The sequence below is a fragment of the Lutzomyia longipalpis genome, chromosome 4 (assembly GCF_024334085.1).
Source record: "Lutzomyia longipalpis isolate SR_M1_2022 chromosome 4, ASM2433408v1".
In the NCBI taxonomy this organism is placed as follows: Eukaryota; Metazoa; Arthropoda; class Insecta; order Diptera; family Psychodidae; genus Lutzomyia; species Lutzomyia longipalpis.
The window spans coordinates 10955189-10968392 of NC_074710.1; the positions used below are offsets into that span (position 1 = coordinate 10955189).

Here is a 13204-nt window from a genome sequence, read left to right on the forward strand (position 1 = left end):
GTTGCTCTTGCAGAGTTTTCTTATTGTTTTTCTATTAAAAATTAAAAACATGTGGTGATTGAGGAAAAGTTTTTATTGCATTTGGTTTAAATTTTCTAAAACGGAAAATGAGAAAAATTCCATAATTCTTGACTTGATTCTTGAACATATTTTTCTAAAAGCTCGAACTTCCTTAAAGACTTTAAATGTATTTCTTTATTCTTTCTATTTTTTTAGAAATTGTATTAGTATTATATAAATAAAACATTTATGTTAGATATTCAACCTCTGCATTTCTGGGCAATTCATTATTAAATCTTGAGGAGTTTTGTTCCTCAAAAAGGAAACGAGAAGTTTCTGATTTTTAACTTCATTACCACCACTTAGGATGCTAACTATATACCCCACACTAAGATTAATGACGATCCCAATAAGGCAGTAGAATTGAAAATTTATCCGGAAAATCCATGGAAGATCATCATTTTGGTCATTCCTTGGTGCAAACTTTGTAATAGATGAGTTACTCATTGGACTAAAGCTAGGAACGGTTGATGTTGAATTTAAAAAGGAGCATCCATCCGTGCGTAAGGGAAGGACAGGATCGGGGTTTTTACTGAGTCCTATAACAGTTAGGATTCCCACGACAATCATTGCACAAACTACTCCACATTTTGCACCCTGAAAAAAAGATTAAATAAAAAGAAGGGAATTACTTTTTAATATAAAATCTAAACATTTTCTTTTCTTATCCTTACTCGTGCATTAATCTTTGGTATAAACATTCCATTTGCGAAAAGTCCAAAAACTGCAACAGTTGACAAAGTGAAGCACTGCGAGGTTATTGCAAAGATCGTTCCCATTCTTTCAATTACGAATACAAGAGCAATTCCAATTAAACCCACAACCACGCTGATTGTCCTAATAATTCGACTGAATGTCCTTTCAGACGTATCCGTAATTCTCGTGCTAACAAAATCACTGTAGATTGTTCCACCGATTGTGTTAAGAAGTGTAGAAGTTGTGGAAAGACCAGCTGAAGTGATGCCCGCAATGAAGATTCCGTTGAATCCTTCGAAAAGTGATGCTCTCTCTTGGACGAAATATGGGAAAATTTGATCGATCTTCTTCACAATTCCCGCCGAAAGAGGATCACAATTCTCGTAGGATGTGTAAATTATTCCACCAACAATAATTTGTATGATAGATGTGACATTGCAGAAGAGAGAACTCAACCACAGTGCCTTTTTTGCCTTACTTATATCGGGCAATGCCACATAACGCTGAATAAAGCTTTGATTTATACCAAATAGATAGACCTTAATGTATATATTGCTGAATATGTATGACCAAATTGTACCTCTTGTCTCCAAATTGAAGTCCGTCCTTAAACACATTGATTAAACTTATTAGAATTTCAAATTTAAAATAAAATAACATATATTAGTAAAAGACAGGGGCCTGACAAAGTCCCTTCTTAGCCGAACTCAGCAAATTAATGGCGGACGATTTGCAGGAAAATTCTGCTATCATTCAATAGCGCCATCTATTGGTTAGCACCGCCGAAATTTTAACATAACCTCAAAATTTGTTTACATTTCCACTAAAACGTCCGAAATCGAGAATATTTAATTAATTTATTTAGTTTTAAATTATTTTATCGTCCCCAAGTGATAAAGACCGGTAATTTGGGTAAGAGAAAGTGATTTTAGAAAAAAATTGTGTAGTTTTATAAAGAAAGTGCAAAAAAATACTTCAGAAAAATCATACAAGGCAATTTATCACCACCAGAAAGCCCGGAAATTTCACATAGGCAGGACTCGAACGGCAGGAAAATATAGAGATATTCTGCAAAATAAATGTGAGATCAACGCAATGGAGAATTATCCACAATACACGGCATCCTTGTCCGGGAATACAGTGATCACTGTATGGAACGACGAATCCAAAAGGAAATAAAGTGTATCACTATGATTTCATGCATTTCATGGGACGGGTAAGACTACGGGGGTGTCTTCCTCAATTTTCAATCTTTTAGCTCAAAAAATGCATGTTAAATTCTCATTAAATAAAATGTAACAGCAACAATAAGAAGAGGGCCTATTCACGCTGCTCCAGCCGCTCCAGCCCATAAATTTCAGGGTTTTCTCATGGGAATCAAGAACGATCTCCCCGTCAAGTGTTTTGTAAGATGAACTTGGAGAAAGAATTAGTGATACACCTTGATAAGACTGTAAAAATTACCAAAATTGTTCGTGCTTGTGATCAGTCAGTGATTCATTTACTTGGATGGATAAGGAAGAAAGCCATTGAGAAAGTTCCAAGGATGAACATTTTTCCACGAGTTTCTTCCTTTCCCGCAAACGTATTTTTAACAAGGCAGTTGCATAAACAACCCCACTGCTGGTACATTTTCCGACGAAGATCTTGGAGTGGAAAAATTCCTGTTTTCTACAGCAAATCCTCTAAGAAAGTCACAACATCGAGATTCAGCATTAGGAGAGTTGAAGAGGAAATTCTCAATACGGGAAATGCAGATTACTGGTTGGAAAAACCAGAGAAGGATTTATTCCCGGAATGTGAAAAATTCGAAGAGATGTTAGAAAAGGTTTGTAATTCTAGATTATATTGGTTTGATTCTTGCATAACACGATCACATGTCTTACAGGAGGATTTCTACTCATAATAATACAACAAGGGAATCCTTCATTTGATGAGATTCTTCATGCCCTTCACGATGTTCCGGCCTATCATTTATGTGACACAGAACATCTAGCTACAAAACATACAGCTCACTCATTGGAATAGAGTTAGGTATGTATTTTAAGGACCCTTTCTTAAAATTCATAATTCTTTCCTAAAAATTTTATTCTTTTGAGATATTCTTTAGAAATGTCTTTTTTCATTTTCAAAAGAAATACATTAAAATGAAATCAGTAGTTTCACAGCAAAAATGAAAAATCAATTAAGAATAAATTATCTATTTTCCTTTACATATATTATGTTGAGAATGATTGCAGTCTATGACTTTACATAATCTTCTAGTATTAGTTTGTATTATTTTCTTATGCAAGGGAGTCACATTACAAATATAAATAAACTAGATAATCTGAGCTCTCATACTCAGACAATTAATTAGGCCTACACCAAGTACACATTTTCATTCAAATATAATTTCGATCATTAATTTGAGAAAGAAAAATAAAATAAAAAGTAAAAATAAATAAATGAAAGAAAGAAAACTTTTTGGTTCTTAAGAAATAATATTCATGTTATTAAATATTTCATCATAAAGGAACACCAACTAATTAAGTATTAGAAAAATATGCAGCGGAATTTCAAACTTTAATCTTTTAATGCAAAATAATTTCTAGGTACCATACTAAATATAATAATTAAATAGATCTTAATTTTGAATTATGAATTATAAGCGATTTTTTTCTAAAGAAAATGAATGAATTAAATGATTTATTGTAGATTGCCGATTTGAGCTCATATAAAAATATCTTTTACAATTATTTTTCTGTTAAATTGATCATATCTTACCCTTTACATCTCTGTGATAAATCTGAAATTTTCTCAAAAATAACTCTCTTTTTTAAGAAAAGAATATTGAAGGTTTTCTCTGATTCTTTTCAACGATGCTAAAGAAAATGATTTTAGTAGAAAAGATTTAAAGGGGGACGAATTTTAGAAAAAAAAAGAGGATAATTAAGTAGGTATGCATTTAGAGAAACTTTTAAATACGGAATACAAGTTTTTAGAAGCAATGGGGTGAAATTAATTATATCAAATTTAAGATTCGTTGAGTTTTCTTAAGAAGTCCCAAATCTGTCTGACTAGTGAATTTCAACCTATATGGTAGATTTAGATTTATTGTTAAAAATTCATGTCTATGGAATAAATTTCACTTTTAGACTATATAAAAAGTAAAAGAAGAAAGTTTTTTTGCGGATTTTTTTGAAGCGCAAAAGAGAATTTTTGCCAGTAATTTTACTTTAAATACAGAAAGATCTTTTATAATAATATTTATTTTAATCAAAAGTGTTTTCAAGAAATATTCAAAAAGAATAAAGAGTTCTTTATTTTAAAGTTGTATATAAGACAATAAATCAAAATTAATATTAAAGCAATAAATTTCATTCAGAAAAGAGAAAAGATTACCTACTAATAAAAGAAAATTTACTTTAAGGAAGAAAAATAAATTATTGCAAATTAAATTTAATGGCGAAAGAAGGTTCGTGTGAAGAAATATATTTTCTTTATTAGGGTTATTTTTAGCAAAGAAAGAATAATTTCAAAAAAAGGTTAAAGAGATCTTCCTTAGAATAAATTGTTGTAGAATAAGAAATCTCTGCATTAAACATCTATTATTTTTTTAAATCAACAAGTTGCTCTTAAATAGTGTTACGACACTAAACCCTTTCTTTTTAAAAAATAATCGAATTGATTTTCTTTAACTTTCGTTCATTTCAGTCTCAATATTATTTGCGTCTTTTAATATAGCTCAAAAATTAGTTTACAATTGAATGAACAATTCTCTCTACGTTGTGAAATGCCAAGTTTTTATAAATGGACGCAATTGACTTTAATTTGTAATGGAACTCTTTTAGATAATGAAAAATTTTTTTTTAAAGTTATTTTTACGAATTTGGGAAATTTTTGGGTTCTCATCGACAAAGGGTTTTTCAAAAAAAATTATTAATCGCAAAATTATTGAAAGAGAATAATTTTTTTTAAAAGAAAGAAGATTTTTAGGGGAGTTTATTTATTTTTTAATTAATTGCGGAATCCATCTAAATAAATGGTGATTTAACCGGGAAATTATTTTTGAAAAGGGATTTATGTTAAAAAAAAACGATTTTATTGACACAAAACGCAACTACACTATATAGATATAAAGAAATGAAATTCTTAAGAATTTAATTTTCATAGAAAAATTGTGTGTTAAATTCCGAGTGACAAGAAGCATTAAAAAAAAATGTAGTTTAGTTTTATCTTTGAAGATTTCAATTTCAACTATTTAATTCAAAAATTATTATTGTGATGAGCTCGGAAATGAAAAAAGAGTCAAAAAAAAAAGAAAGAAGGATAATGAAGAGGACCGAAACTTTCATTTAAACATTGCCATTTTTCATAAATAAGAATAAAGCAAAAGAAAAATGAGCTTATCTTTTATGTAAGGAGCGAAAAAGGTTTGCACAGAATATTTTTTTTGGGACAAAAACAAAAAAAAAATCATAATTATTTTTCAATGCGTAAAAAATAAATATAACTTTTAGAGCAGCATTATAAATTAGAAAAAATATAGTTGAAGAGGCATTAGAATTTTTATTCTCTTTTAAATTATTTTACAACTTAACAAATAAATCTATAATTATTTTTTAAATTGAAAATTTTTTAATCACTTTTTTTTTAACAGGCAAACTGTACATTAACATTTCTATAGATGCTATTATAAAGTTTCGATTTAGTATCACGATCACATCATGAACTCTCAGCAAATTTTTGAATCATTAAACATGGTATGCAGAGAAAATTATTCTAAATTCTAATCAAATTCAATTTCTTTGAATATTTCCAGAAGTTTAAATGTGATATTTGAGGTATCACCCCAAAGTTGATCTAAATCTGCACTCTGGCAATTCTCATCGATGAAGCGGTACATCCTTCACTGTAGCTCCTGCGGGGAAATGCAGGAGATATATCGCCAATGATCACAGTACTGAGACTCCTATTTTGCTACCTAAGAATCAAAATATATGATTATTAGTTGTGAAGAAATCAATATCAGTACTACGTAGGATATACCTATCAGCCAGCGATGCACATAAACCGCGTCACCTCATTCAGGACTTCACAATTACTGCCCTCATTCCGTACATTGAGCAATTCGTTTTGAGTGAGCCTATTGCAACGAAGAAAACCAGCAATCTTCCGGAAAAAATATGTTGATCATATAGATGCGACAGAGCTAAAAGAAACAATAAAAAGGAAATCAGATAATACAAGTGCTTTCTCTTTAAAATTGATTAAAACTTACATATCTTTGCGACATTTGTAGACAAATAAAATTCCAATTTTCACCCTAAATTAGAAATTATTTCTTGTGAGTGTTCACAGCATTTCCTGAACTGGGAATAGTCAGACGGAATTTTCCACTTCTCAAGAGAGAACAGCTTCTTCCCGACATTCAATGAATCCTGGACATTGAGCTTCTCAGGATTAGCTTATTAGTACTGTAGCACTACAAGTTAATCTCCGGTGACGTTAAATAAAATCATAATCTGCTTTTCTGGTCCTTCTTTGGTACTTCTATTATGCTTCAGTGTTGTGAATCAATCTTCTCATAGGCGCTACAGTCTCCTTGATCCTTCCCTTGAGAACTGAATACTTCGCATTCCTCGGTGAGAATTGATGACCGGACATGACTCCTGACAAAATCATGGGGCATCTAGACTTTTTGTCAGTTCAAGATTCGCCTGATATTCCAATTTGCAATCAGAAATTTGCCTGCGACAAAGAAATCCCCATTTTTTCTTGCACAAAGTCTTCCGGATGGCATTACAACTTTCACTCGTGAAAATAAACATTTTCTTTGTCACGTATCACAAATCGGCAGCACTTTACACATCACTTAGGCAAATATTCTAACTTTTACTGTATTTTAGTCATGTTAAAGCACAAAAATAAGCTTTAAAACAAAGAAAATGGTGAAAATCAAGAATCCAAACAAAAAAGTAAGGTTATGTCAAAAACTGTTAAAGGTCTCGAAGCTACATAGTTTTTGCTCATCAATAGATGGCGCGGTTGTCACCAAGGAAGAAAATGTCGCGATTTTTTTCTAAAAAGTGCATTGAAATTTTTAAAGTCGAAATTAGTGCATTAATAGGAATGTGCCACCCACCAAACTTCCTCAATCGATAGAATATTAAATTATCTATCCAGTGATGGTAGAATTTTTCAGATTGAGGCATTTTTCTGGGTGACACATTTCTCGAAAGTCGAGGGATACCTAGGGATCACAGAATTCCTATGGAAATAGAGCTCTTGTCAGGCCCCTGGTAAAAGAGTTTATTTATGGGAGTTTGTATAATTTTCTCTTGGAAAATGAGCATAGGCCAAAACAAAGGAATAAAATATATCATGACAGTACCAAAAAAGTTTTCTAAAATTACTTGTCAATTTCAAAAACGATATGTAGTTACGTATTATGTGCCTTTTAAAGCAAATTTTGTCGAATTTTTCTAGCAGATTTTAGTAAAAAAAATACTTGATTAGTTTGTTTGAATATTTTAAATTTTCTACAAGAACACATGAGGTCATGATACGAACATCTTCAAATAAACGCTTTTGCAACAAAAAAAACTAATTAATGTAATAAATTGATACCTACTTAATGATGGTAAGCCGCTCGCCCCTTCCTAATGCTTCCCAGACATTTGCAATCCCTCCAACACTTCTCAGTCCAACAATGAAGATCACTCCCCCAGAAATGAGGATGAGAATGCACTGAAAGGCATCAGTCCACACAACTGCCCTAATTCCCCCAATTGCTGTGTACCAGATACAAATTGAGCCCATAATCATGGTAATGAGGTAGAGATTAATTCCAGTAACTTCTTGAAATGCCAGCGCCGGTACGTAGATTGTGAGTGGTATGAGTAGAATGCCAGTTACAATGTACAGAGTACTTGCCACGTGTTTCACACTACGATCAAAACGCATCTCAAAGTACGTAAATGTGGAGACAAGTTGTAGTTCAAAGAACATCGGGAGGAATATAAATTGCATGATGAGAGTTGTAAGAAGACCCATTGGGAGGTAGATCCAGTTATGTAGTCCATATGCATACACTTCCATACTCTGCCCAATGATGGACGAACCGGAAATTGACGTGGCTACCAGGGAGAATGCAACAGGAAATATGCTGAGATTCTTTCCGCCAAAAAGGAATTCATCAATTGAATGACTTTTCTTTCGAAGTGCGTAAAACAATCCAATTCCAATAGTAACGAGGAAAACCAGGGAAAAGAAGAAATAATCAAGAAGGGAAAATTGAATTGCAGCTTGACTCATTTTTTCACACTTTATTCAACCTGATGATTTTAGTATACTGACTAAACCTGAAAAAATGTAATAACCAAACTACCCGTAAATGCTAGTCACATGTGTATCTATGTATGTATGTACTTTGAACACGAAAAAGTAATTAAATTTAATGTGTCTTCATTTTATTTTATAATTTTATCGTGATGTGCCTCCCCGAAAAGAAAATAAACATATTATAACATAAGTTATTGAATTATTGGGCCTAATTCAGCGACCAAGAAACCCTTGAAATCTTTGAATTTTGTACTGAAATTTCAAGATTTCAAGCGAATTTCAAGGGTTTCTTGGTCGCTGAATAAGGCCCATTATGTACAAAAAAAAAGTATAATCTCAAACTTACCCTCAAACTTTTTTAAGACATTGGGAAGATTATTAATGTTTAAATAATAGCGAAAAAAACGTTCCAAAAGTCAAAGTAAAGCAAATTTGGATATTTTGAATTTAGAAAACCCAAGTCTTCGTTGGAAACATATTTCCTTTTCTTTTTTTTATTTATTTCAATTGGAAATTTATTCCTCAGTTGAGGCATTTTCCCAGGTAGTGTAGAAACTATCAACTTCCAAACCAGCTTAAACTTTCTTAGAATGCCAGGGAAGGTCATTGAATTACCCAGAAGAATGTCAATTCTCTCGAAAAGGTTACAACCTAGCATTGTCAGATCTACAGACTCATTATAGCCCAAAATATTTTAAACGACATATTTACAAACATATTTTCACTAATTTTTTTTCTCTTCTTTAATTTACCAATGCGTTATATAATTTTTTAAATTTCTTTCTTTCAAACATTTTCTATTATCCTGAAATTTCTACACAATATTGCTGTAGGATCATTTAACGATTCAGCTTGGCGTGTTAAAGGTTAATAACAAAGGCGTTTCAAATCACATCAATTTGAGGAAATAAATAGTTTAATTCTATTTAAATCGGATAGTTTATCCATTTAAAGAAATAAAAGACACATGTAGTGTCGTCATTGTTTAAAGTTTTAGGCGTATATTTGCAAACTTTTTCTTATGTACTTGATTCCAGAGGGAAATGATAAATATTTTGATTTTGAATGTGAATGTGAATTGAAGTTGAAAAAATTATGCAAACCCATTCCATTTTATTATTTCTTTATCCTTTTTTCGAAATACATTTATAATTAACATTATTTAGATAGAATATTCAACCTCTGCATTTCAGGGCAATTCATTAGCAAATCTTGTGGAGTTTTCTTCCTCAAAAACGAAACGAGAAGTTTCTGATTTTTAATTTCATTGCCACCACTTAGGATGCTAACTATGTACCCCACACTTAGATTAATGACTATCCCAATAAGGCAGTAAAATTGAAAATTTATCCGGAAAATCCAAGGAAAATCATCATTTTGGCCATTCCTTGGTGCAAACTTTGTGATTGATGAGTTATTCATTGGACTAAAGCTAGGAACGTTTGATGTTGAATTTAAAAAGGAACATCCATCCGTGCGTAGGGGAAGTACAGGATCGGGGTTTTTATTGAGCCCTCCAACAATTAGGATCCCAACGACAATCATTGCACATACTACTCCACATTTTGCACCCTGAAAAAGTATTAAATGAAAAAGAAAGGAATTAATTTTTTTATTTAAAGGCTAAACATTTTCTATTCGATTCGTACTCGTGCATTAATCTTTGGAATAAACATTCCATTTGCGAAAAGTCCAAAAACTGCAACAGTTGACAAAGTGAAGCACTGCGAGGTTATTGCAAAGATCGTTCCCATTCTTTCAATTACGAATACAAGAGCAATTCCAATTAAACCCACAACCACGCTGATTATCTTAATGATTCGACTGAATGTCCTTTCAGACGTATCTGTAACGCGCGTGCTAACGAAGTCACTGTAGATCGTTCCACCGATTGTGTTAAGAAGGGTAGAAGTTGTTGAAAGACCAGCTGAAGTGATTCCCGCAATGAAGATTCCGTTGAATCCTTCAAAAAGTGATGCTCTTTCTTGGACGAAATATGGGAAAATTTGATCGATCTTCTTCACAATTCCCACCGAAAGAGGATCACAATTCTCGTACGACGTGTAAATTATTCCACCAATAGTTATTTGTAAGAAAAATATAATTACGCAAAAGAAAGTATTCAACCACATTGCCTTTTTTGCCTTACTTATATCAGGCAATGCCACGTAACGTTGGATAAAACTTTGATTTATACCAAAGACATAGACACTAATGAACATATTGCTAAATATGTATGACCAAATTGAACCTCTAGTTTCCAAATTGAAGTCCGTTCTGATAAAAAAAAAATAGAAAACTATTTTTAGAATCAAGTTCTTTTGCTAAAAAAAAACTAATTAATGTAATAAATTGATACATACTTAATGATGGTAAGCCGCTCGCCCCGTCCTAATGCTTCCCAGACATTTGTAATCCCTCCAACACTTCTCAGTCCAACAATGAAGATCACTCCCCCAGAAATGAGGATGAGAATGCACTGAAAGGCATCAGTCCACACAACTGCCCTAATTCCCCCAATTGCTGTGTACCAGATACAAATTGAGCCCATAATCATGGTAATGAGGTAGAGATTAATTCCAGTAACTTCTTGAAATGCCAGCGCCGGTACGTAGATTGTAAGTGGTATGAGTAGAATGCCAGTTACAATGTAAAGTGCACTTGCCACGTGTTTCACACTACGATCGAAACGCATCTCAAAGTACGTAAATGTGGAGACAAGTTGTAGTTCAAAGAAAATCGGGAGGAAGATAAATTGCATGATGAGGGTTGTTAGAAGACCCATTGGGATATAAATCCAGTTGTGCAATCCATATGCATAAACTTCCATACTCTGCCCAATGATGGATGAACCGGAAATTGACGTGGCTACCAAGGAGAATGCAACAGGTAGTATGCTGAGGTTCTTTCCTCCAAAAAGGAATTCATAAATTGAATGATGCTTATTCCGAAATGCGTAAAACAAACCAATCCCAATAGTAACGAGGAAAACTATTGAAAAGAAGAAATAATCCAGAAGAGAAAATTGAATTGCAGCTTGGCTCATTTTTTCACACTTTATTCAACTTCGCGACTTTAAAATTGACTGAAAAGCGGAAATAATATGACTAGGTATGTGCCATAAACGCCATACGTGAATGAATATAAATAATGATCATGATAAAGTAATTAAATTTATTTTTTTTGTTTTATTTAATAATCTTATCGTGATACACATTTCGTGAAGAGACTTATGTAGCAATGCCCATGTACACGCAGTTGTGTAAACAATTCCAATATCTTTTAAGCCATCACAGGTAAAAATTTGTAAGTTCTCTGATAGGTGAATAGGAAGCAATTGAAGCTGGCATCGTGGTCCACCAACTTTTAACGATATGCCGAGAAGAATTAATATCTTTTAAATCAAGCTAATCATAAGCTTTGACAATTGAAGTCGTCCACCGTTCTTGGAAGACAGAGAGAAATGTTTAAAATCCTCAACCTTTCGACCGGAAGCCAAAACATTTTCGTTCTTGTTGATCAGTGTCTTCAATTGAAAGTCCTTAAAAAGCTTGATGTTCTGTGTGACCAAAGTGAACAGTAGTTCATAAGAGTTCTTAGATCCTGAGCCGATGTCTCAATTTTTTGACCAACCGTCAAAACCAAAGTAAAGGGCGATAAGAGCTTGCAACATAGACTAGGTACCTTAGAAAAGCTAGGGCCAAAATGTGTAATTTGCAAAAAAAAATCACAAATCCTTCTCAGTTTTTTTTTAAATAAACAGTTACTTTAAGTAATATTATAATTTTACGTGTAATCTTTGTAATTTGTCACTGCACCAATCCATTTGCAATGAAGGTACATAATATAGGTAGGTACCTGATGAAGGTGATAAAAAAACCGCGAAAATTATTTATTCGTTTATCACCTAACAAAAAAATCAAGTAAAACTACTAAATTTCCGAATTAATACCTAAAGATCATTTCACATTAATTGACTCAATATGTTTTCCATAATGCCCTTCAGACGCCAATTTGAGTAATAAGAAAACGTGTGCTTCTCATCTCCGCAACGACGCAGTTGAAGAGACCAAGTTCTCCACTATATACATACGTATATACATATGTGGTAAAAGAGTTTGGTAATGTTATAAAAAAAGCCATGATGGAAGGACGTAGGATAGAGACCTTATAATGGTGTAGGAGTGTGATATATTCTGGGGGTGAGAATTGAGAAAGAACGAAGAAAAAAAATAGTTGAACGTTGAAGATGGATAAAAGCGGGCAAAAGCTCGTATACTGCGTGTGGGTGTGAAATGAATGGCGAGCTTTAAGGGGTGTGTGACATAGCAGTGTATTCTCATTGGGTGATTTTAGAGGCGTAGAAAGCACCATGTGACGTCAGCTGAACCCCGCTCCATTCACCGAACCCCCCTCAACATGCCATTACGTGCGGGAGCTTTTTTTTGTTATTGTTGAAATTTCCTTTAGGGGGTGGATTTTGGGCGGATGGAAGGTAGCTTGAAATGTAATTATATACCTACTAAACTGACTATATACCTGTGTACATAATTTATTAGTGTAGGTGCACAGGATGCTTCTGCCTTAATGGGATTCAAGGTTCTTAAAAAAACAGCATTGGGGAAGATAAATTAGTCATGCGGAAATAAGTTATATGACCATGGATGAGAGTGAAAGCTCCGGAAATGAGGGGTGGTTATAATTTTTTTCCACTGAATTTTCATTTTATTCCATGTGATTTTTATTATGTATTTATGTATACACACACAAAAATTATATATGTGTGTTAAAATTAACCTGGAAGCTTCTCTCGCATTTATTCTCACACTATTCTCACCAGAATATTCTCTCTCTCTCTCTCTCACAATTCTCACAGCACACAGTACAAAGTTTAGAAGAGAGAATATAGAAAAAAATATGAAAAATTCTCACATGCCAAAGGGGAAATGCTTGGCGTGATATATGCGGGAAAATGGGAGCGAGAGAGAAAGAAAAATGTGGTTGAGAGTGGAAAAACTGTGTGTCGTCATTTATTGGCGCCAGCGCAGTTGAATTTCCGCGCGATAGAAAAGCCTAACTAAAGCGTTGCAATGATATACATACACAGGGAAAAACGGTGCGT

At 33.0% G+C, this 13204-nt stretch overlaps 3 protein-coding genes across 4 annotated transcripts in view; 1 reads left to right on the plus strand and 2 right to left on the minus strand.

Annotated features, from left to right (window-relative positions):
• LOC129796090 (zinc finger protein 431-like) overlaps positions 1-13204 on the plus strand; it is a 382644-nt gene that overhangs the window by 6041 nt on the left and 363399 nt on the right. The gene's annotated exons all lie outside the window — the stretch shown is intronic.
• Positions 56-8094, minus strand: LOC129796133 (sodium-coupled monocarboxylate transporter 2-like). Of its 2 annotated transcripts, XM_055837887.1 has the most exons (3): positions 7373-8094; positions 735-1362; positions 56-657 (listed from the first exon to the last, which is right to left on the minus strand). In XM_055837887.1, the coding sequence occupies exons 1-3, from the start codon at positions 8053-8055 to the stop codon at positions 253-255; spliced, it is 1716 nt and encodes a 571-aa protein (XP_055693862.1). In that variant the 5' UTR covers positions 8056-8094; the 3' UTR covers positions 56-252. The 2 variants fall into 2 exon arrangements, with proteins under 2 accessions (XP_055693862.1, XP_055693863.1); XM_055837888.1 differs by lacking the exon at positions 735-1362 and having other exon boundaries at positions 260-657; positions 7373-8069.
• LOC129796139 (sodium-coupled monocarboxylate transporter 2-like) lies at positions 9176-11169 on the minus strand. The gene is made up of 3 exons (XM_055837900.1): positions 10446-11169; positions 9732-10359; positions 9176-9654 (listed from the first exon to the last, which is right to left on the minus strand). Exons 1-3 carry the CDS (start codon positions 11126-11128, stop codon positions 9241-9243), a joined length of 1725 nt encoding a protein of 574 aa, XP_055693875.1. The 5' UTR covers positions 11129-11169; the 3' UTR covers positions 9176-9240.